The 25,660-nt window shown below is 46.5% G+C and overlaps 1 protein-coding gene across 3 annotated transcripts in view; it reads right to left on the reverse strand.

The window, feature by feature from the left end:
- RIGI (RNA sensor RIG-I) overlaps positions 1 to 25,660 on the reverse strand; it is a 568,474-nt gene that overhangs the window by 222,916 nt on the left and 319,898 nt on the right. For all 3 annotated transcript variants that reach the window (XR_013607126.1, XR_013607125.1, XM_078675991.1), the window contains exon 14: positions 9,108 to 9,256. Coding sequence is in view for 1 of the 3 variants with exons in the window: in XM_078675991.1 (XP_078532117.1) it covers positions 9,108 to 9,256 (149 nt within the window). In the remaining 2 variants the exon portion in view is untranslated. The remainder of the gene's footprint in view (positions 1 to 9,107; positions 9,257 to 25,660) is intronic.

The following is a 25,660-nucleotide window of genomic DNA, read 5'->3' on the forward strand; positions in this document are numbered from 1 at the left end:
ACGTAGTGGAGGTTACCCTGTACATTCTCTGCAGGACGTATCTCGTCTGGTGACCGTCGTCTCTTCACCCACAGGAAGCGTTTGATCTCACCATTCATTGGAGACTCTTCCCCCGTGGGCCCCGCCATCTTGGGTGAGGAGGCGGCCGAGCAGACTAGTTCTCCGCTCCTCCCGCCCCTTCCGACATAAAACCCGAGTGTTGACGCATCCCGCTGATTGCGAGCGTGTGTGATGTGTGGATCGTCCTGAGGCGGAAGCCGGGACCTTGCCAGTGACTTTTTTGAGTGTTGACCAATTGTTGCTGTGTTTTTAAAACTATCGTCCTTGCTGCCCATTATTTTAAATGTATTGCTCTTTGCTCTTTTGCACTTGGTCTCACCATTCATTGGAGACTCTTCCCCCGTGGGCCCCGCCATCTTGGCTGAGGAGGCGGCCGAGCAGACTAGTGCTCCGCTCCTCCCGCCCCATCCGACATAAAATGTCACCCCCACCTAGGAAGCGCAGCGGACGAGCGCAGCGGGCGCGCCGAAGGCTCGCCAAAGGCGAGCCCGTCTGCGCCCGTCCGCGGCCGGCCGGGGACAGGGGCCACGACCCCTGGCCAAAATGGCCCAATGATATGCTGGAGCGCACAACAACTCCGCGCCCTCTGTCCTGATTATGCCAAAGCCTGCCTTCACAGTCTTAACGCAGAAAATACCAACAACTGCAAAGTGTGTCAGTATAATTGGCACAACAGATCTCTGACTAGGGCTGAGAACATTAGGCTTACATGTGGTCTGCCTAACACCAGATCCATGAGGAAACATAGTCTTGATATATTTGACCTACTCACAGACATGAAACTTGATCTTCTGTTTCTCACTGAGACCTGGCTTGATTCCAACTCAGAGCCGGACATAGTTGCTTCTCTTCCTGCTGGCTACACCTTGGTACGCCTAAATAGATCTGAAGGCAGAGGTAGGGGGATAGCTATAATATCTAAACAGCCATTGTGTTGCCAACTTGAACCTCTCGCTATCGTTGATAGTGAGACAGGGGCCTTCTCCATTAAAGTTAACGCTGGGAACACGCTGAAGGGCTTATTGATTTATCGTGCACCTGGTCCTTCTACCCATTTTACCACCAGCCTGACCGAAGGCCTAACGGAAGCTGCTCTGCGTAGGGACACGTTTTTGCTCTTGGGTGATCTGAACATCCATCTGGACGATTTAACAGACAAAGGAGTTACTGATTTCTATCTGCAATTACAGTCCCTCCAATTATATATTGGATCTAAGGCCCCAACCCATCAAAAAGACCACTTGTTGGATCCCATCTTTGCCAACTGGGAAGGTATAGAAGTTAAGTCCCCTGTCCCTGTCCCTTGGTCAGACCACTTTTTAGTACCTTTTATAATAACTATCCCTGCTAGTAATTCCCAAAAGTATTCCAATACTAAATACCTGAGTCGCAAATGGACTGCGTTCTCCAAAACTAAGTTCGATACTGCCCTGACCAAAGCCGGCAGACCAGGAGGTGAGGATGCTGTCATGGCATCAGATAGATTAGATGGTCGTATTACTAATGCCTTGGATGACATAGCCCCTCTTTGTAAAAAAAAACCTTGTAGTAGACCCCATAAATCCGCCCCCTGGTTTAGCGAAGAACTTCGCCTAGCTAAAGCTGAATGTAAACAACTAGAAAGACGGTGGAGGGTGGCCTACCTGGATCAAGCTAAACTGAGATATATAGGCAAACGCAGGGAATATCATAGCTTGATCAGGCGTGCTAAAACTAACTATTTTTCAGGTAGGATAGGAGAAGCTCATAACTCTACCAAGGAGCTATTTAAAATTTATAAGGAAATCTCTTTATGCGGCTCATCCGTTGACCCTTCTTCGGTTTCAGAGGAATCCTATAACCGCATTGCCACCTTCTTCTTTTTCAGGGGGAAAGGAAAAGGCAACAGAGTTCAGGGAAAATATATCGATAGATGTAGGTGCTAATAGGCTAGGCAACTTTTTCACCCCACCCTCTGATGAGCTTCAGCAGATTTGCCGTTCCATCAAGTCAGGATCCCCCCGTGATCCGGCATCTCCGAAACGTCTTGGAGAGAGTATTGAAATCCTGGAACCATATATCAGGGATGTTCTGGATCTTTCTTTTGAGTCCGGGACCGTACCCAAAAGGTGGAAGCAAGCGATTGTGCTCCTGCGTAAAAAAAAAAACGAATCTCAGTTGGGACAGGCTGGATAATCTCCGGCCCATCTCCCTCCTCCCCTACATGGCCAAAGTGGCAGAAAAGGTGGTAAATCTCCAACTTATGGCATTTGTGGAGAAAGCCAACCTCCTCCATCCTACTCAGTTTGGCTTTCGCTCATGCCACTCCACGGAGTCCGCGCTGCTCATGGCCACTGAGACCATCAGGCAAGGGGTAGATGAGGGACATACTATGGCTCTCATCTTACTCGACCTGAGTGCCGCCTTTGACACTGTAGCACACGTCACCCTGCTACAGTGTCTTAATAAAGGCGGAGTAAATGGGGTAGCGCTGAGATGGATCCAATCCTTCCTGACGGATAGGGGCTTTCAGGTCAGACAGGGAGAACACTACTCCCGTGTGTTCAATCTCGACCAAGGGGTTCCCCAGGGGTCTGCCCTGAGCCCCACCCTGTTCAATCTCTACGCTTCCCCTGTAGCCACCATTGTGGAAAGTCATGGCATCCAACTAATATCATACGCCGACGACACACAGCTGGTCATCTCACTGTCACGGGCACCCGAAGTTGCGGCATTAAGATTCAGTGCTTGCATGCAGGAGCTTGCTTCCTGGATGTCTAACAACTGCCTGAAGTTGAATGGGTCCAAAACTGAAGTGCTCGTGGTGGGAGGTGGTCCGACTGTGTGGTCCTCGGCATGGTGGCCAGACTGCCTGGGCTCCACTCCAGTGCCTTGTCAACAGGCCAAAAATGTCGGGGTACTATTTGACTCCGAGCTGTCTTTCGCTCCCCAGGTTAATCGGGTGGTTGGAATGTGCTTCGGTATACTCAAGAGCTTACGTAAGGTCCTTGACCTACTTCCTGTTGGTGCCAGGCAGACTCTTGTGCATGCCTTGGTCACATCGAGACTCGATTATGCCAATCTTTTATATCTGGGAATTACGGCTAGAAGCCTTAGCCGTCTCCAGGTACTTCAAAATGCCACAGCCCGGCTGGTGCTGAGGCTTCCTAGGAGAACGTCCTCTAAAGCCGCTCTGAAGTCCCTTCACTGGCTTCCGATCAGAGAAAGGATTATCTTCAAAGCTTTATGCATGTGCCATCGCATCTTTGGAAGCAGGGCGCCCGCCCCCCTAAACAGCCTCATCACCCCTTACAGACCAGAGCAGATGCTTAGATCTTCTGGCACTGGTCTGGCAGCTGTCCCCAAAATCCGCAAAGCTCGAATGGGGGGCAGATCTTTCAGGCTCCTCGCAGCCAAGAACTGAAACTTGCTTCCAACTGAACTCCGCCTCGAATCTTCTGAGGCCAAGTTCCGCAGAGCTCTAAAAACCTACCTCTTCCGCCTAGCACTGCTGTAACCTCTTGATCCCATTCTTCCACTTGTTTGCTTTCAGCGCGGGGACACGCCGGGGCGCGTAACCAATCGCTTTATAAAATTCTATAATAATAAATAAATAAAACAGCTTCCGGGTAGAAGCTGGTTGGAAACGTCTCGTCTGGTGACCCTCGTCTCTTCACCCACCGGAAGTGTGTCTGTGAAAAACTTCTGGGTAGTCCTCGGCAGTGTCTTTTCCAGCTCTTTCACTACTGCACCTTCTTCTGCACCTACTGCTGTGTCAGTGGTGCCAGAGGACCAGCGTTGCTATGTAACCCAGCACAACAACACAGCAGGTGATTCAGCAGGCATTCCGGTGATATTTTAACACTAGGTTCTTACCTGCTCGAGCAGAGGTACATTTTGGCATTCAGTGACATTTCTGTGACAAATGTATGCACGTTTTTGACAGGAATTATATTTGCTTCAACAACGCTTACGGATCCAGCGTGAAGGGCTTTTAGCTATCCTCTTATCTTTGACTGTGTCGTAAACATAAGTTTGGGTCTTAATTTTTAGCAACTGTAATTTTTTTTTGTGTGGCTAATTGGACTCCCAGCTGCAACTATTGAGTTGCTAGTATTGCTCTGTTTTTTTCTTTTTTTTGTTGAATTCGTTTTTTATTAGTGTGTGGTTATGAGGCACTGTTACTTGTCAATTGTATTTGTTGACAATATGCAGAGTGTGGAACTTCCACCCCCATTTTGGCAGCTTCCAGGAGACCCACCAGTTAGGTGGAAAGTATGGTTTAGAGCATTTACAAAATATTTAGGTGCAGTGGGAGACAGAACGGAAAAGATTTATTCTTAGACACAACTTGGGATTTGAGGGTCAACCTGTTCTGGAACATTTACCTCTCTTGGAATATCATGAAGGTGATGAGGTGCTTGATGAATTTGAGGAGGCCGTAGCCAGACTAGAAAAACTTTTTAATGTTGAAGGGAGTTGAGTGGCGGCTAGGCACAAGTTTTTCACAAGAGAACAAGAAGCTGATAAGAGTATTGTTTCATTGTTGCAGCATTAAGTATTCTTGCGTCGGAATGCGCATTCGAAATCGTTACTCAATTAATACGAGACCAAATATTGGTAGGGTGTAGCAACAAAAAAGTCCAGGTGAAACTACTTACATTAACAAACCCATCATTACAGGAAAACATCAGTATAGTAAAAAGCATAGAGCTTTCTCAAAAAGCATCTAGGGAGTTAGTGAAGTCTGACAAGGTGGGTATAGCTGTTGTTACGGAACAAAAAGAACAAAGTGAGGAACGAGGCAGTGATTACAAGTACAGTAAAACTCCTGTTGTTGTTAGAGCTGACAGGAAAAGTACACTTCACAAAAATTTATATGTACAATGTGGTTTTCCCTCTCACTTACCCAACAGCCATTTTTGAGCGGGCAGGAATGCAGCTTGTCGCAAATGTGGCAAGCAAAGTCACTTTGCTAAGGTGTGTTTGTCCAAAGATAAAGTAAATTTGGTGATGTTGACGATGCAAAAAGTGACACATTAGTGGAAGTTGTGAGCTCTGTGAGCGAACTGATTCTAGTGGTTAAAGATGGTTCTTATGAATGTGTGGACCCTTATGTGGATATCGTTGTAGATGGCAAATCATTTAAGCTTTTAGTGGATTTTGGAGCATGCATGACAATGATCACTGAAGAATTATTTGAGCAAAAATGGAGAAAAAAAAACGTGAGACCCCCTGATAGAAGCCCTGTTTCCTATGAAGGCAAAAGAATAGAACTCAAAGGTTTCTTTGAAACAAGTTTGTTGTTTAAAACCCGTTGCATTCAGGGGAAAGTCTATGTGGCAAAGAAAGGGCTCAACATATTAGGGTGGTACCATCAGGGTCTTTTATGGTATGACCCTTAGACCGGGAACTAGAGAGCAAGTGTGTTTGGTGGGAGACAGTGATTATAGCATGCAAGTGTGGGCTAACAAGCATAAGGAAGTGTTTGCTGACAAATTGAGTTGTATCAAACGATTCAAGCATCTCATTAAAGTAAAGGAAAATGCTAGTCCCATTAAACACAACTTTCGTAATGTGCCTTAAGTGTCAGAGATGATATGGCGGACGAGCTTAGGAAAATGTGTGAGTCTGGTGTTATAGAGCCAATTGAGTCTTCACTGGGGCTTTCACCTTTGGTGGTTGCCCGTAAAAAAAATGGGAATCTTAGGGTATACATTGATTTGCATAGACTAAACATGGAGATTTGGGTGGATTCCCATTAGTTACCCAGGATTGATGACAATGTGTCAAGGTTTGCAGGTGTCAAGATGTTTTCCAAAAACGAGTTGTCTTCGGCCTATCACCAAGTGGAGTTAGCAAGTACCTCCAAACATCTTACCACATTAAGTCTCCTGTAGGGAGTTTTCAATACAGAAGGATGCCTTTCGGTCTAGCTTTGGCAGCCTCTGTGTTTCAGCGTATTATGGAGAAGGTTTTGGAGGGGGTGGAGGACACTGTAGTGTTTCAAGATGATATCTTGGTTCTGGGGGATAAAACCAAGGAACTACATGACAAACACTTAACTGAGGTTTTGACAAGATTGCAAGATAAGGGTATTATTGCAAACAAACAAAAGTGTGTTTTGGTGTGGAGTCCATCGAGTATTTAGGACATGTTATTTCAGGTGAGGGTGTTCAACCACGTGTTGGGTTAGTGGCGATTGTCAAATCAACTTCTCCCACATCTACGGAGCAAGTGTCATATTCCTAGGTGTGTGTCAATTCTATACAAAATGTATCCCCAATTTGAGAGGTAAGACAATACGTATGAGAGAATTGTTGAAAAAAAAGACTGCTTTAGTTTGGAGTGATGATTGTCAGGAGGAGTTTGATCACATAAAGGAGGAAATGCTTAAGCGGAACATTCTCACGCCGGTTGATTTTTCAAAAGAATGTACCGTTTTTTTGCCTCACATTCATTATGCCCAAGCAAAAATAACTACTACGTAATTGAGAGGGAGGTACTGGCTTGTTCTTCGGCGGTAGAAAGTTTAAATGCTTTTTATGGGGTAGATACTTAAATTGACTGATCATTAGCCCTTAATTCCCATTTTGAATGGTCATATAGTTTGAGATCACACGCCACGAATCGCTAGGCTCAGTTCCAAACTGCTACAACGCAGTTTTGTGGCAGAGCATATTCCCGGTGGGAAAAACGCTAGAGCAGATTTCTCTCCAGCTCCCCTCTTCCTTTGACTATGGAGTATCTTACTCTGCATGATGATGTTGAAGATTGTTTGATTGCTGCAGTGGATGTGTGCAATGTCAGTGGCTTCTCCGAAATCGAATGGTTTGAGAATTTACGATCAGACAGGGTGCTTAATGCTGTCAAAGAGCACATCATTCAAGGGTGGGAGAGAGAGAAATTTGAGTCCTGAACTTCAACCTTTTGCTAAAAGATCTGATGAATTATCTCTTGAAGGGGGAGAAATTGATACCTCCTGAAAGGTTGAGGTCTCGCATTATTGAATTAGGACATGATGGCATCTTGGACAGACAAGCACCAAAAGGAGAATCTGCAACATATACTGGTGGCCTTCTATTTTTCATAATTTTGATGAAATCTTCAAAGGGTTGTGACATGTTGTACAAGTGACAAGACCATTAAAGTTTGTGCTCCACCTTGTCAGGTGATTGAGTTACTCATGGGACCATGGATGAAGCTGGCGGTGGACTTTATAGGCCCATTTCATTTTCTTCCCAACCAGTATAAAGATGCTGTGGTGGTCACTGATTACTACAGTAAGTGGTGGGAGGTTCAATTCATGACTGATCCCAACAAGGCTGGTGTAATTAATTATTTTCAAGCGTTATTTCCAAAGGAGGGTTTCTCCAAAGAAATAGTTTCGGACAATGGTGTTCAATTTACTTCAAAGGAGAGGATGGCGTTTTTGCAACAATCCTATATTCTACATGGTAGGGTGGCCCTTTATCACCCCCAGGCCAATGGGTTTGTTGAGCGTGTGAACCAGGTGTTGGTTGAATGTATACAATGGACGGTGAGCAACAGATTAAAGGCTTAGGAGGCTGTACAAAGCATGTTGTGAGCACATCGCACCACCTCCAACCAAATGACTAACAAGAGTCCTTTTTTAAACTTTTGAGAGGCAGAGTTGCCTGTTTTGACATGTGTCCTGCATGGATGAAAAAGTGGTGTTTGCAAACTTTACCCAAGGGTGTTGGTGATCAAAAGAAGGAGGGAATTGTTTTTTCCACTATAAGAATAGGGCTTATTGATGTGCGGTTAAACAAAAAGACAATATTTCCAAAGTATGTGTGGGAGATTTGGTTAGAATCAAACTTCCTCATAAAGTGCCAAAAGGTTTGTCTAAGTTTGGTCCTCCTATAAAAGTGGACGTGGTCCTCCTATAAAAGTGGACGTGGTCTCTTGTTTTGTAAGAGTTGATGGACAGAGTTGGTGGAACATTTATAGAGTTTATAAAATCCCTAAACATATTGTAGACAAGATCAATTTATCTTGTGAGTCTAAATCCGACAAGGGTCGTTCGGTATGTGATTACTCTCTTGAAATCCGTGTCCCATGAAGTGGTCTGCAATTAAACACGACCTCAGATCAAGTGAGATTGAGGTGTTGGTCAGGATACCTTCGGAACTAAAGAGAGAGCCACGCAAAAGTGGTAGGAGAGTTAATCCGCCCAACCGTTATGGTTGGTAGTTCTCTTGATTTCTTTCCATTTTCTTTGTGCCTTATACAGGAACTGTGTTTTTTCTTTTCCTTATTCTGTTTCTCTGTTCTATTTCTTTGCTTTCATTTAGATATTCTTATGTGTTCTGAGTGCATTATATACCTTCCCAGGTTTTTCTTTGTCCATTATAAAAGGAAGAAAATGTTGTAGTATGTCATCTGTGCATGAGCACAGCATTGTCTTGTGTTAGTTCTGATACAAAATGTTGTGGTTTAAATGGTCAGTTACTCCTGACCTTTCACTCTGGAAGCTGCGCGGGATGTACATTGAATAAACGGTAGTGTCTTTCCAATCACCCGTGTCCGAGTGATCACTACAAATTTTCTATTACATATGCTTGGTACGGGACCTTAGTTCTACTTAACTTTTTTAATGAATGTCATACATTTAGTAAAGATATTCTATAATAATTTATGATTGCACTTTCAAAGAAATGTTTTAGCACACATGTGGCACACCATGTGCATACACACAGAAAATCCCAACCTCTGCCTGAATCCTTTGCTGTGGAATGTGCCTATTCCTAATGCATTGTGCACTCACACACTGCCCCAGTATTCTAAAAAAGTACACACAGGCCGACTTCCGCACATGCGCGTTCGCACACACACTGCACTGCAAAAATTGACTAGTTTGTTTTTTAGAACACTTGAAATCAGTCAATTCTAGTTTTCCATTCTGCAGTTTGCATGTAACTTGTAACTTTTTTTTAAAACAAGAGGTAAGACAATTTCCACTTTTGTAACTCTCTATCCACATTCTGCTACCTTTTGCCTGTACGCTGATGAGTAACTCAAAAGTTAGTAGAGTTATTTCTTACTGTAACCAACGCTCTTGTCTTGACAAAGAGTAGCGTTCTCGTCTGTGGGTTCTGGCGGTACTCATCATCCAAAATGCAGATGAGGTCATCCAGCTTGGGATTTTCATTCAAGTCATCTTCGGAAACCTCACACAGCTTCTGCTTTTTAGCTACAAAGCAAAATCAAAAAACATTTACTGCATCCGCCCTTAGGGTTGTCACCAAAAACAATTCATTAGCCTGTGCTCACCCTCTGGATGCTTGGGACAGAGCATTCAGCCTTAACTTAGAGGCAGTGTGTAAAGTATTTGTGCAACACTTCAAACAGTAAAACAATGGAAACACCACAATACTGGTCAAAATGGCCACCGGAGCAGGAGCCTGCTAAGAGCTCCTGGTGCTTGGGATCCCTCTTGTTGGATTTATCCCTGCCAGCGCCCACCGCTCCGGGGAACCGAACGCATGAGAGTAACAGGATTGCAACCAGCATCTTTTAGTTCTTCCTACCTTATCCGGTGGATGGTTGGAGCCACCCGTCTCAGCCCGGGTCACCTGGAGACATCTCCACTCTCAACGGACGCCTGCAGACCACTGGTTCGGAAGTCTCGAGTCTGCGGAGGGTCGGCGCTCTGAAGCTCACCCCCTCCGGCACCGGATTGTGGATCCCGTGAAGGGCTCTAGCCCCCGACGAGTCTCGTGCCCACGGGGGGTTGTTGTGCGATCTGAAGCTCACCCCCTCCCCCACCCCTGCAGCGGAGCTGTGGATCGGTTGAAGGGCTCCTGCACCAACGAGCCTTGAGCCTTCGGAGGGTCGGCGATCTGAAGCTCACCCCCTCCCCCCTGTACCGGTCCCCCTTCACCGGACCGGACTGTGATACCTTGGGAGCAAGCGGATACCCGCAGTTGGTGACAATCGCCTGGTATTTGACCAACAAAGAAGAAAATCAGCAGCCACGGCGTGCGTTCCAACGAACCACGTAAAAACAAAAATGGCCGCCGCAGTGGAACGCAAACGTTCGGAGCTTGGAAACAACCTCCAATGACCCCGCGAGGAGTGCTTTTTTACCGTGTAAGCTCGGCGTTGTAAACCCTATGCGGTAAGCGGCTATCGGCGCACTGTTGAAAACATAGAGGTTACTTTGCTGAGAATAACTGTAGTATCAGACAGTGCAGGTTCTACAGCGAGCGTCCTCTCCTAGTGGACTGGAGTTTTTCTGTGCCGTTTGTGACATCGTCTACCAAGCGGGGGTACTGCCACCAGCAAGCCTCATCCTATCGTTTGGTTTACAGCTTTTACAACATTAAATGCACGGCAGGGAAAGGGCTCTTATTTAAAAACACAGGTCACGTGGTGGGTGATCCCCTCGGCTACTTTATGTCCATGATTCAGCTCTGGAGTGCCTGAACTGCGGCGTGGGGATGCCTGCCTGCTGCACAGATCTATAGCCTGGCTCGTCATTATAGGGCTGGTACATCGTGTTGGTTATCGACCTCAATGTCTCCTGAGATTATAAGGTACGCACTTTCAAACAGTAACCGCTGACTCTCATTACATTCTTGTCCTCTTTACCGCCCAAAATGGCCGTGGCCTTAAACCTGGAGCAATTAATCACCTTCATGGCCCCCAGATTTCCACGAAGCCGCGCAACATCTCGGCTAGGGTTCTCCAATAACAGATAAGACTTTCTCCGCCCCTCTTAGCAGCTGGATTAACTCGACCTGCCTCAGATTAGAAAGGGAAACTAAACGTAACTACAACAGACAGAGGACTTCCATTCTTGTCTCCCCCTCTCCTTCATGGAAGCCATCTTAGACTAGCTAGTCTTCCACTCTGCTGATACTATTTTTACTAGTCTATCTTATCCCCACAGCACAGCACTACACCCACCCCCTACTTCCAACATGGAACCCATGGGAAAACACACTTATAAAATAAATTACCCCACCGGGCTCACCAAAAAAAACGCAAAACAGTTTAAGCACAACTTCTTGAAGTCCCACCCTGAAACCCCCTTTGTAGACACCTACTTCTCCCTCAACAACGGAACGAGGAGCACAGATATCATCCTATACACTACACGCCGAGCACAATGGAGAAAAGCTCTCCTTACCCTACTCACCGTCTCGACCACTAGGAAAACTGCCTATGGTGTAACACTCTCAATCACACCTTCACAACGCTACCCTGCTAGAGCAACCATCACCATCTACAACAACGGCACCATCTTAATTCAATCCACAGACAGAAACCTAGACCTATTTGACATCCTGTTCCCCACCTTCAAAGAATACCTCTCTAAACCTCAGAGCCCACGCCCTCCAGCCTTCACTCCCAACACCCTGGACTCATCAGCATCTCCTAACACTAACACTCACCCACTCCCTCCCCCCATTACTCTACTCTATCACCCTCCGTCCACAGACACCGCACACCCTTCAACATTAAAAGCCGAACCCGCCTCTTCTTGCGTCCCACACACCGTCACAGCCTCGCCCCCTCCCCTACATATCCCGCCAATCACACCTCCGACTAGCCTCTCAGAACACCCCCCCTAACTGCACCCAACGCAACATGATTCGCGCTCTTCCCATATCCCCCCCTACACTTTGCACTCCCGTCCCGCCCCGCACACCAATCTTCTCAGAACACTCCTCCTCCCCCAACTGCACCCCACACAACATGTCGCTCTCTCCTCCTATCTCCCCCCCCCACACTTGGCCCTCCCGCCACGCCTAGCCTTCACCCCTCCCTCAACCTCCCACCCCCCATTCTCACTCCCTACTATCCCACCTCCACCCCCACAACGCCCAGCCTCCTCACCTCCCCCACTTTCCCTTCCCCTCTCAGCACTGTTGCCCTGCCCAATAACGCCAACACCCACCCTAACACCAACCCTCTCTCTAACACCAACCCTCTCTCTAACTTTTCCAACCCCTTCCCCAGCACCGCCTCTCCACCCAGTCTCCCCCCCCTCTCCAGTAACCTATACTCCTGTTCACCGCCAATACCCTTCCCCAACTCCGTACCCAACACCAAGCTGGACATGATTATGTCCACCCTCCTCCAAATGAAAGAAGAACTACACACCGTCAAAGAGTTGCTCATCACACACCTCAGACACCCCCTCCCCATCACCACCAGGAGCATAACTAAAAACACTCTCCCCTCACTTCCCACTCGCCTTACCACACAACAACGTACTAACAACTCTCTCCCCTCACTTCCTACTCGCCTTACCACACAACACGCCCCACTCCGGACCTCTATCCCCTCCCGCAATACCACCAATCGCCCAGACGCACTACCAATACGCTCTCAGACCATGACTTACACACCCTTCTCCACTCTTACGCCGCGGCTCCCCAAAATCGCTTAGCCTCCAACCACCTGTCCATCCCAACGATTCTCTCTAACCCCCTCAGGCACCACACGCATAACACCAGAGGCTCCGTCCCCAACAACCTCACAAATGTACCCCTCACTATAAAACCTTCCTCCACCCTCTGCGCCCCCAGACTCAAATGCATACTTCTCAATTGCAGATCGGCCCAAAGGCATTCCGCGGGGGTCGCCGATCTCATCATGTCTCTGGAACCGGATCTAGCCATTCTGACTGAAACTTGGTTGTCTGATTCTTCTACACCTATCATGGATATCCTAGTCCCTCCCAACTACAGTATCAGTAGACTTGACAGGTCCAAAAAGACAGGCGGTGGAATTGCATGTATTTATAGAAGCAACCTCTCAGTTATTAAAGCGTCCGTACCCTCTCTTACCTCTTGTGAATACCTCTGCCTGGATGTCATCAGCGAAAACAAACTGGTATGCTCACTGCACATCATATACCACCCACCTGGAGACAAGCTCTCCTTCTCCCAACAACTCATGGACTTAATCTCAACCAACTCAGGACGGCAACACACCCAAATTTTCCTTGGCGACTACAATCTCCATTGGAATGATCGCTGTGACACAGTGGTGAATAGCCTCAAAAATTTCCTCGATGCCCTTGATCTCACCCAAATATGCAATAGCCCGACCCATGAGAAAGGCTCTATCCTTGACCTCATCATTTCCAAAGAGGACTCTATTCAACTTGAATCAATCCAACCTTGTGACTGGTCAGATCATCATATTGTCTCCTTCGTCATCAATGAAAAAGTAAAATTTAACCCAGCTCAACCCTCAAAGCCCAAAGTTTGGAAAAGAGACATGAAGAAAATCAACCCAAATTCCTTACCGCCTAACAGCTGTAATCTCTTACTTCCTCCGTCCGGTGTTACGGACGTTCAACTACTGACTGATCACTATTTCAATGCTATGACCACAATAATCGATGAGGCTGCACCCATGCAACTGAAAAGAGTCGCGTCCAAGATCTCCAACCCATGGTATGACGGGAGCCTCAATGAAGATAGACGTGCCATGCGAATGGCAGAGCGCACCTGGAGATCAGCCCCCTCTGCACTGCACCTAAAAACTCTGAAAAAACACAGAAACGCCTACTTCAGGAAAATAAAACGCTCAAAGAGAGACTTCTTCAGCCTCCAGCTCGCCCAAGCAAAAAACCGCCCAAGAAAACTGTTTGAGCTAATCAAAACACAATCCAAAGAACAACCCCAGACACTCAGCACCAGGGGCGCTACACCTTCCTGTGAAGACTTTTCTGCTTTCTTTAACCAAAAAACAGACAACATAAGAAGCGATCTCCTCAATGACGCTATCCTATACTCCAACCCTCAACACACAGCACCGTCTGAACCAAAGAACAATGCTACATGGTCATCCTTTGGCACCTACTCCGAAGAAGAAATTGGCAGACTGCTCAGCACCCTGAAACCATCCAATCACCTCTCTGACCCCCTTCCGGCTAACGCTTTAAAAGTCTTTACTCCGTTGCTCCTCCCACTCTGGACGAAGATCATCAATAGCTCTCTTCAACAAGGATCCATCCCTAACGCCCTCAAAGTCGGACAAGTCACACCGTTACTAAAAAAAACAACAGCAGACCCCACTGATCTAAACAATTACCGTCCTATTACAAATATTCCCACGCTCGCTAAACTGTTGGAAAAATGTGTACAGCTACAACTGGCTAATCACATAAATAATTTTGATCTCCTCAACCCTCATCAATCAGGCTTCCGAGCAGGGCACAGTACCGAAACTGCTATGACTCACATAGTTGATGACGCCCTCCAAATCCTAGACCAAAATGATACCTGCCTCCTCATCCTTCTTGACCTCTCTTCAGCATTCGACACAGTTAAACATGAGAACCTACTCGAACTATTAAACACAAGAATGGGTATATCTGGGACGGTTCTCAAGTGGTTCACTTCCTTTCTACACAACCGGTCTCAGCGATTCAAAAGTAACAACCTGATGTCCTCCTCGGTACCTGTATCGTTAGGTGTCCCTCAAGGTTCCTCGCTCTCCCCTACATTGTTCAACTTAGTCCATGGAACCTCTCACTACTCTGTTACAAGCATCCAAGGTGCACTTTCACATGTATGCCGACGACACCCAACTTTATCTCAAAATTCAATCCCCCAAGGACATCTTGCTTCTGGACTCCACGATCAGAAGCACCCAATCCTGGCTGGCAGAGAATCACCTCAAACTCAATGCGATGAATACTGAGTTCCTCCTGATCTCACCGCCGGCAAAAATCTCTACCGCTCAAACTTGGCTCAAGCACCTAACGGCTCTCAATGTACAACCTACCATCGTTGACTCAGCAAAATCTTTAGGCATAACACTTGACGCCAATCTCAACATGCAGCAGCACATCAGCAAGGCAACCAAAGGAGCGAACTTCCAAATCAATACCTTGAGAAAACTCAAACCCTTCCTTCGAGCCAAAGACTTTCAAACTGCAGTACAATCTATAGTCATCCCGCACATAGAATACGGCAGCATCGCCCTCTGTGGGCTCCCCCTAACCACAACGGCACCCCTAAGAGCGTCCCTTAACGCTGCAGCACGACTCATCACTGGCTCAAAAAAACACTCGCATATCTCCCCTGACTTTAAATCCCTGAACTGGGTGCCTTTTGAAGCCAGAATACATCTGAAAATCGCCTGCATGACACACAAGGCTATACACACAAACTCACCCGCCTACCTCTCTCAAAAGCTGACAATTTCGGGCGGCTCTAGAACTACTAGAAGCACAAACAATCTTCTGCTGAAGCCTCGAAGATTTCGGAAGGTAAAAACCTATAAACGCTCCTTCTCAGGAATGGCGCCCAGGATCTGGAACTCACTGCCCCCTGAAACAAGGCTCATCTCCTCCAACAAACTTTTTAAGAAAGAAGTAAAAGCGATCTTCATGGCGAAATACACATGAACTATTATTCTGTACCTCCAGGACTCCGCGTTGTACTACCTTCCTGGCCCCTTGGTCTATTTGTATTACTTGTATTATCGTCTCACTTGACTGTATACGTTCCCTCTCTGCATATCTTATCTTATATTATTGTCGTGCCTATCTGACTTTGCACCCTTCACCTACACCACCTCAAATATTACCTACTGTTATAATATTGATTCTCCGGCGTGACTATGCACCCTGTACTCTACTACCTCAACTATGCCTACCTCTATGCTATTTACAAAAGTAGTTTAAGCACGCTTAAACAAGTATTTGCTCCCTCTTTATGTATTTTTATATTATTGGCGCACCTGTTTGACTATGCACCGTGTACCTCTATGCTATTTACAAAAGTAGTTTAAGCACGCTTAAACAAGTATATGCACCCTCTTTATGTACTTTCTTATTATTGGTTTACCTGTTTGACTATGCACCGTGTACCTATACTACCTCAACTATGACCTACCTCTTATTTTGACCTACCTATGTAATTTTGCATATCGTACCTAACTACCTCAACTATTACCTACTATTATGCTATCACCCCATGTCCTTGTAAAGCGCTCTGATATCTGCAAAGATCTTGTTCGCGCTATATAAAACTTTGAAATAAATAAATAAATACAAAAATGATTCCACACAAATTTAGAACAATAGCTCTTATTTTAATAAATAAAACAAGACCAAAACAACAAAAATCCAAGCAGTAGAACCAGGGAAATCAAATTTTAAAGCTTACAGTGAAAAATAGCACCAAAAAGCACAAAACGCTATTGGAGGGTATCTGGTAGTGCCGCACTGGGGCAAAGTCAGAAGTTCAGGCCGACTGAGATGGTGTGCGACTAGCTACAAGGGCCCAGTTGGGCCTGCTGAATAGAGTACCGCAAATCCTTTTTGCAATGCGTGGATTCGCGTCGAGGATGTGTTGCACAACCTAGGCGATGCATGTCTTCCGAGATGCGGCGAGGCTGCGGTGCGAGGTCCCATTGCATCGACGTTGAGGATCCCGTAGACGGGGTTTGTGATGCGTAGTCCAGTGTCGGGGCTATGATTCTCAGTTGTAGCAATGCGTTGGTTCAGATGAGCGATGAAGCTGCGATGCACAGATTCATCATCGAGGCTGCTGTCAATGAGAGACGTGAGAAGTTGCGAAAGGAAAAGCGTTGTGCAGTGTTGGTTTCAAAGGCAATGCTTCAAACCCAAGATGTGGGATGCAGCAGCGATGGGAGTCTTTTGTGATGGGTCCAATCCACGCAGCAGTAGCGATGCATTGGTTCTGCTCAGGGATGGGCCGCTCAGCCGAGGAGATGAGTTGGTTCTGCTCACGGATGCATCGCTCAGCCGAGAAGATGCATTGGTTCTGCAGGAAAGCACATTATGCCCACTTTGTCCAGGTCCAGGACTGGGGTGGTACCACTTGGCAGGTTAGACACACAGATGGCAGAGTTCAGGTGCAGATGCAAGTAAGTTGGAAGCCGGATAAATAAGGAGGACCTTCTTAATAAACTGAGCAATTATTTCTGCCTCCCTTACTTGGATGTTAACTCATTCTATGATGATTTTTCAAACTGGCTTTCGGCGGCCTTGGACTCTCTTGCCCCTCTTAAGGAGCACTATGTGGCCAGAAAACATCCGTAGGCCCATGGTTCTCTGAAAGGCTGAGAATGCTTAGACAGGTATGCCGACACCAGGAAAGAAAATGGCACCACGATCTTACCTCAGTTGAAAGGGATCTGCACAAACTTAGATTGAAGGAATATAAGCAAGCCATTAATGAGGAAAAGGTCACTTATTATTCCAAGATGAGAGAATCCATAAAATCCCCTAGGGAACTTTTCATTGTGATCAATTCCCTCCTAGCTCCTACGGCCACTGCTAACACCGAGGTTTCCCAGGAGTTCTGTGATAAAATGGCATGTTTCTTTTATGCCAAAATTAGGGACATATGCTCCTCCTTGGAGATGTCCAACGCTGGAGGATCAAAGTCAGATCTCCCATCGGATTCTCTGGCAGCTCCTCTGCAGGATTGCCGCTTGTACTCCTTTCCTCTCCTACTTCAAGAGGACACTGAGCAGATGTTAAGTGGAATTAGGTCTTGTTCCCTCCTGGAGCCCTGCACCCTGAAGATCCTGAAATTAGGAATGGAGGCTATTGCCCCACCTTTGACATGAATCCTTAATACTGTCATTACCTCTGGCCAATATCCCACCGCATGGAAAACGGCGGTGGTTAAACCTCTCTTCAAGAAGCCCTCCCCGGACCCTGCAGACCTAAAGAACTACCGTCCAATTTCCCTGTCGCCTGTGTCAGCCAAAATCTTGGAGAAACACCTGAACCTCCATCTTAGTACTTATTTGGAGGAACATCAGTTGCTCGATGGCTCGCAGCATGGGTTCAGAAGTGAGCACAGTACCGAGACGGCGTTAACCGTTGCTTTGAACAACATTCGACAACAGGTTGAAGCTGGTCATACCACCTTACTGATCCTTCTGGACTTGACGGCAGCCATCTCTCCCCTTAGACTGGCTGGGAGGCTTCGAGAAATCGGGATTGTGGGCCTTGCCCTTAATCTGCGTACATCCTTTCTTATGGAACGGTCACAAAGAGTCAAGATGGGCCAATTCTTCTCTGCTCCTCAACAGTTGTTTTGTGGAGTTCCCCGGGGATCCTCATTGAGTCCTACTCTTTTTAATATTTATGTAGCCCCGCTCGCCCGGGTGGCAATATCTTCCGGCCTAGAAGTGTTATCCTATGCTGACGACACTCAAATCATGATTACCATCACTGAGAGTGTCGAAGCATCAGCAGCAAATTTTATAAACTGCATGCAGGTGGTGGCTTAATGGATGGTAGAGAACTATCTAAGACTCAATGGGGATAAAACAGATCTTAATTTTCGGAGACAAAAAGAATATTTGATCTGAGGCCTGGTGGCCTGACATGCTTGGATCCTGTCCTCGCCCTGGCCCTAGTGCCAAAAATCTAGGCATCATAGTGGACACCTCCCTCTCCCTGGGCCCCCAAATAAATAGAACAGTTTCTACTTGCTATGGGATGATAAGGACTCTCAATTTCTCTCCCTCCCCTCAAGGAAACAGGCAGTGGTGGCCCTTGTGCTGCCTAGATTAGATTACTGTAATGCCCTTTATGTAGGGATAAATAAAGGGCTCCTACATTGACTTCAACTTGTGCAGAATGCCGCTGCCAGGCTGGTGATGGGCCTTCCTAAATTCCACTCTGTATCGGCTACCAACAGAAGCCTGCAATGGCTACCTTTGGGATGGTGAATTGTGTTTAAAGCCCTGTACACTGGTGCACAAGGCCTTTTACAATATGGGGTCAGAAGGCATTAAATACCTGTTTCGGAGATATGTTCCCGGCAAGCAGTTAAGTTCTGCCAGCAAGAATCTGATGACAGTTCCCAGGGTTAGGGAATCCAGATGGGGCGGGGGGGGGGGGGGGCTTTTTGCTGGTTGCAGCCAATTTGTGGAATTCCCTCCCTCCCTCAATTTCTACTCTGGAAACCCATTCCTTGTTCCTTGCTTGAATCTGTAAGCCCTTTTGCCTATGGACATCTCCGATTCCTGATCCCTCTCCGCAGCGCCTTGATGCCCCCGGGCTAAGTACGCGCTTTATAAAGCCTGTAATTCATTCATTCATTCAAGCCTGTTATGTCCCTGAGGCATCAGATCAGGACGCCAGCGAACTAGCCCTTGGAGTCACTCTGGGTTCTGGTTCAAGAGATGCATGTCTAGTCCTTTTTACCCAGGCAAGACAGCAGCAGGCAACAGATCAGCACAGCAAAGCAGGAGTCCATCAGGGTGCAGTCCAGCATAGCAGTTCTTCTTCCTAGCAGAGTTTCCACAGGTCCAGAAGTGTACTAAAGTGGTGGTGTCTGAGTCCAGTACCCAGTAGTACTTTAAAGTGTGAAGGGGACTGCAAAGACATGCCTTTGAAGTGCACCGATGTCCTCCCTGCCTGAACCTGGCTACAGCCTTTTGTATGTGAACAGGACACAGCCTATTTAAGTGGTAGTGAGGCTGTACCCAGGTCCTCCTTTCCATCCTGCCAGAGATGGCTCATTGAGACATACCTAAGCTCCCATTGTGTGTGGCTGTATAGTCAGAACACACACAGCTCAACTGTCAACTACAGCCCGTCATGTGATCAGAGACAGGCTATAGGCACCAAATGGCTAAAGAAAAAAATGCCAACTTTCCAAAAGTGGTATTTTCAGAAATGCAATTTAAAATCCAAATTCACCCTAAGGTTTAATTTTTTATTGTGATTACAGAGACGCTGGGCGTGAAGGGTTTATCTCTTCTCAATTGGAAATTAACCTCATAACATGTAGTAAGGTAATCCCAATGTCATTCTAGGAGAGAGATAGGCCATGCACAAGAGAAAAACGACGATGTGAGTTTTTCACTACCAGGATATGTAAAACTTAAAAATATATGTCATTGCATTTTAATTACATTTCACCCTGCTCTTTAAGTTGTCCAGAGCCTACCTTAGGGGTGACCTGAATGTATTAAAAGGGAAGGTTTAAGCCTGGAAAAAGGTTTGTTTCGCCATGTCGACATAGCATTGTAAACTTCACACACGGGTGTAATGGCAGGCCTGAGACATGATTTGAGGGTTACTTAAATGGATGGCACAATTAGTGCTGCAGGCTCACTAGTAGCATTACATTTACAGGCCCTGGGTGCATGTATTACCACTTTACCAGGGTCTTATAAGTAATTTAAATATGTCAACTAGGGACTAACCAATATTACTATGTTTAGTGGAGAGAGTACAAGCACTTTAGCACTGGTTAGCATTGGTAAACTGCGCAGAGTCCTAATACCAGGAAAAACAATGCCAGAAAAGTGGAGGAACAAGGCAAAAAGTATGGGGGGAAGACCATGGCTGAAATATCTAACAATATGGAATCAACCAATATTTGCCCATTATGTTTGGCTATCCATGTTATCAAGACAAAGTTGAAACTGTGCCCAATCCTTCACCACTACACAAATGGTGTAAAGGGGAGGCGCAAGACAAAAAGTTTGAGGAGAAGACCACCCCACGGCAGGCATATCTAACAAAACGGCATCAACCAATATTTGCCCATTATGTTTGGCTATCCATGACATCAAGAAAAAGTTGAAACTGTGCCCAATCCTCCACCACTACACAAATGGTGTATAATGCAGACCAAATTGTGGCAGAGGAAGAATCTCTCTTTCTGCAGATTGCTAGGAATTAAGTGGAACTGCTTTGAAGTTCAGGTCTACAAGACTCAAGCAGCAAGCTTGACTGCCAAGGGGACGCCATTAATTTTGATTCGCGCCTGTACCTGGCGTGTGTTTGGGATTTCGGTACTGCCTGCTGCCTGAAGCTTGCCGCACCCGCTCCGCGGGTGCCGCTTCGCCTTCCTTGCTGGGGGCTGGACTCTGGTACCTGGCGCTGCTGAGGACTCGGGCTTGGGTGAGAGGCACAGCGGGGCTGCGAGCGTGAGCAGGGACTCCATTGCCCAGGAGTCCCTGCGTGACCCTGAGAGACCTTCCGGTCCGCTCTCCCCGTTGGCCCGCCCACCGCCCACAGGAGGGTATTTTATCTCCTGCTTCGGACTTTTCCCTGGGACGCCATTAATTTTGATTCGCGCCTGTACCTGGCGTGTGTTTGGGATTTCGGTACTGCCTGCTGCCTGAAGCTTGCCGCACCCGCTCCGCGGGTGCCGCTTCGCCTTCCTTGCTGGGGGCTGGACTCTGGTACCTGGCGCTGCTGAGGACTCGGGCTTGGGTGAGAGGCACAGCGGGGCTGCGAGCGTGAGCAGGGACTCCATTGCCCAGGAGTCCCTGCGTGACCCTGAGAGACCTTCCGGTCCGCTCTCCCCGTTGGCCCGCCCACCGCCCATCACGGTCCCTACATCTAGGTACAGCACTCCCGCAGCGCGGGACGCAGCTCGGGGCGAAGACCGGGCTAAGAGCGGGCCGTTTGAGGCCGTTAGAGGCTGGGAAAGACTGGACTGGGCCACTCTCCCTGGCCTTAACCTTTCGGTTCACTTGCTTTATCCATTATGTCATCCCGTGAGTATAAAGAGAGGGCAGCCAAGTCCAGACTAAAAAATGGCACCCTAGATGATTTCATCACCAGGACCCACACAGCCATTGATACAGAGATTGCCAAAATGCAGCACCGAGTTTCTATTGAATTAGATGCCGCAAGGAGATTATCACAGGAGTTAGTAGCAGCCAAAAAATCTTCATTGGGGTCAATAGCCTTCGCCAAAACTCCTGACCGTCTCACTGGAGCACCTCTCATTGTGATTGAAACTAAGGCAGATATTCATCAGCCATTAGCACCGACCACATTTACATCTACATCACAGGGGGGCTCACCAACATTAGTATTATCCACTAATTCCCTAACTTCTTCCATGGTCGGGATAGACGGGGAAGAGAAGGAAGGTGAGGGTGGTCCCCTGGAAATGGCACTAAGCCCTAAACCCATGGAACTGGGCACGGGAAATTCTTGTTTTAAACAACGAGGGCCACAAAATAAAAGGAAGCGTAATCACTTGACAGCATACGCAAAAAAAAGGCAAAGATTGCAAAGGCGCAGTTACCTACGAAGGCTCTATTTCCGCTACCCCAACAATTGCCCCCAATGAATATACAGCCACCTGATTTAGCACCAGAGATCGATACAGATTTGCTGGTGGTAACTCATGAAAATAAGAATCTCGTTATCGAGAATGAAACTAATGGGGTGCCATACTGCGTCATAAAAGGGAAAGACGTAGATTTTCTGACTGTGGTATGGGAAACGCTTAACAAGCTCCTAAATCCCTTTGAGGAGAGACTCTCACAGATAGGATCCCAGCTCTTGGACATGGAAAATAGTATTTCAAACTTAAATAAAAAACCAACCCATAGTCAAGATAAGGACCTTATGGCCAGCCTTGAGAAGTTGATAAAAAGCCTGCTGAACCCTTTGATGGAAAAAACCCAAATTGTTAATCTAAAATTAGACCAATTGGAGTTTTTAACATCTAAAAATACCGCCTTATTGGAGAGTATTGTGGGGAATAGCAAACAACCTGTTGCTGCTGGGGGTAATAAGACTAGTAATACGAGTTTACCTAAACAGTGTGCTAAGAATAATCAGACACAAGCACAGCAATTTAAAACTGCAGCATCCGTAAATTCTAGTGGTGTTATCCCCTGTACAGCACCATCTATCTTGTCTAAAACTAAGCCGGTGACTACCGCAGGATACAACCCAAATAACTCTATGGTGGTGGCTACACCAACAAACACAGCTGCGCCAACCTTGTCAAATACTGAAGGGAAAGAAACTCCAGTTTGTAAACCCCTAGTCCCTAGCAAAACTCCCCTACAGGGTAAACAGATCTATGTAAATATACCCCCTGAGTCTGCCCCGTTTATGGCAATTTTGATAGGTGTTCCATTAATCGCAGAGAACAAATATGAGAAAATGGAGGACCTTTTAAATAAAACAAAATTTTGGTTAAATAATAACAGGCCCCTAACCGAAAGTACAGCCACAAGAATACTAAGTGTGCGGAGAGTTCCCTGGGTTGGTCCAAGTAAAAAAGATCTTGAGGGAGATTGCATTCTGATTAACTTTAGAGACATCTGGGTAAAAGATATAATCTGTAGTAAAGCGAGGTTTGGTAGGATGGGGGATATCCAGTGAGTGGGTCTGGAATATTTTTATCCCAGACTCTATCATACTGCCCCAAACCTTAACCACTACGGCCGAAGAACAAATGGTAAAAATTACGCAGGCTGGGCAAATAATTTGAACATGAATCAAGGCCCCCAAAACCATTATGCCCCTTGGCAAGAGATAAATGGCCCCTTTATGGGACCACCAAGTATGGGTCCTTTTACTCAAGTCCCGTTCAACCCACGAAGACCAAGGTTTCAGGGAGCAGAATACCCAGGATGGACCTCAATTAACAATAATATCCCATTGATGAATCGTTTTGATCCATTAATGGGTTTGGACGGGGTAGACTGACCACCAACTGGGTTTGAGGGCAATGCGTCTATCGTCCTAGCTTCAGGAAAGAGGGAAGATTTAGGGATACCTTTCAATGATGACTTAGTGTTGGTGAATGTTGATCGCGATATCGTGAGCATTGGCCCCCCGAATGAAGAGAATATCGCCACTTCTGGGGGAAATATCCCTTTGTGTTGCGAGAAACATATATTACTAGCAGGACAAGATCCTTCAGGTACTGAAGATGTTTTGGGAGACAACCACGGGATACAGGGATCGTCTTTAATATCCCTAATGTCTTGGAACATTGCCGGTCTAACAGCCAGATTGGAAGATGAGGCATGGCTGGACTTTGTGGGAGCCCATGGAATCCTGTGCTTACAAGAGACCTGGACTAGGAATACCTGTGACATTGAGGGTTTTCAATCATTTACTGTCTTGGCCGCTCCCTCAAATTCTGGGAGGGCAAAGGGTGGTATAACGACAGCATTGTCTATAAAATTACAGAAGTTGAAAACTTCAAAACTGATGGACACAAATTGGTATCAACTGCTGTTATTAGAACATCTTTTCCCAGAACCTGTGTTGTTAATCAATTGGTATTATAACATCTTCAATGCATATGATATATCGATAATCCAAAGTTTGGAGGAGGCGGTGGGTAAAGTACGTAGCAGACATCCTCTATCGTCTGTCATCTGGGTTGGCGATTTCAACTGCACGTTGTGCAGTTTTGGAGGCTCGAACGTGTGTGGTCTGGAGGACGTAAATGCTCAGCCCCTGACCCATTTCAAACACACACCTCAGGGGGATGCTCTGAATAATATTATCATCATGAATGACTTGTGTGTGGTAGATCCTGGGTCTGCCCCCGACACACCGCATATACCAACTTTTCAGGGTACAAGGGGGGAGATGAGTACAATTGATTTTGTCCTGGTATCCAGCAGCTTCCTCAAATATGTTGAGAAATTGGAGGTGGTGGCTAATCCTGCAAGTGACCATAACCCCCTAATATTGTCATTGTGCGTGCCAGCACAAGAATCACCAAAGATCTGGGAACAATCAATTAAGTACAGCAAGAATCAAGGCGTTACCATGAAATGGGGGAAGGTAAACGCAACAAAACTGGAGGAAGATATTGATGTTAATTGTAAAATGGAAATAGAATCCTGTTTAGTTCCTGTATCTGACCCCCATGTGGTTATCGACAGTTTTGAGAAACTGTGTGGCCATGCAGCAAAGCACCTTAGGAAACCCAAGGGGAAGGGTGGTCACAGGGCGCATAGATGGTTTGATTCCGTGTGTTCTGTCACACACCGATCGCTAAAACTAGCCCTGCGTCAAAAACCAAGAAACAAAGAGCTTGTAAGAACTAGCAGAAAGGCTTATAGGGAGGCAATTGTAAAAAGAAAGCAGGATTTAAAAAACATTGCCTGGGAAGACCTTGAAAAGGCAGCAGAATTAAAAGATAGCAGACTCTTTTGGGAGGTTCTAAATCGCCCTCTTTTCAAGAGCGATAATAAAGAGTCTATAGTTATGCAGGTCACCGCTGAACAATGGGTTCAACACTTTACCAAGATTTTTAATCCCAATTCTATTCCAATAATGGCAAGTATGGAAAGGACAGGGGAATGGGTGGCACCTCCCTCGGCTTTGACCCTCATCTCCTCACTTACACTGATAGAGATTGAGGAAGCCTTAGGGAAGGGATTATCACTAAAAGCCCCGGGCCCAGATGCTGTCCCTCTGGACCTTTTTAAATCTAATGTTAGTTTGTGGGCACCCATATTACTGAATGTTTTTAAGGCTGTTGTGGTCGGGCGCATCCCAGGTACATGGGAGGAGGCAATTGTAGTGCCGATTTTTAAGAAGGGTGATAGGGGCGACCCACGTTGCTATCGCCCGATTTCTTTAATAGATGCGTCATGCAAGATTCTGGGTAGGGTAATCCTTGCGAGATTAGAAAGCTGGGCAGATTCTACAGGATTTATAGTTGACTCCCAATATGGTTTTAGGCGTGGAATGGGGACTAATGAGCAGTGTCTCAACCTGGCGCTAATTCTGGGCAAATACACGAAGGCAAAAAAATCCTCATTACATCTTGCCTTCATGGATTTGACAAGTGCATTCGACACAGTTTGTAGACATAGGTTGTGGCGAATGATGGACGACATG

Source organism: Lissotriton helveticus, chromosome 2_1, assembly GCF_964261635.1.
Source record: "Lissotriton helveticus chromosome 2_1, aLisHel1.1, whole genome shotgun sequence".
NCBI classification, from domain to species: domain Eukaryota; kingdom Metazoa; phylum Chordata; class Amphibia; order Caudata; family Salamandridae; genus Lissotriton; species Lissotriton helveticus.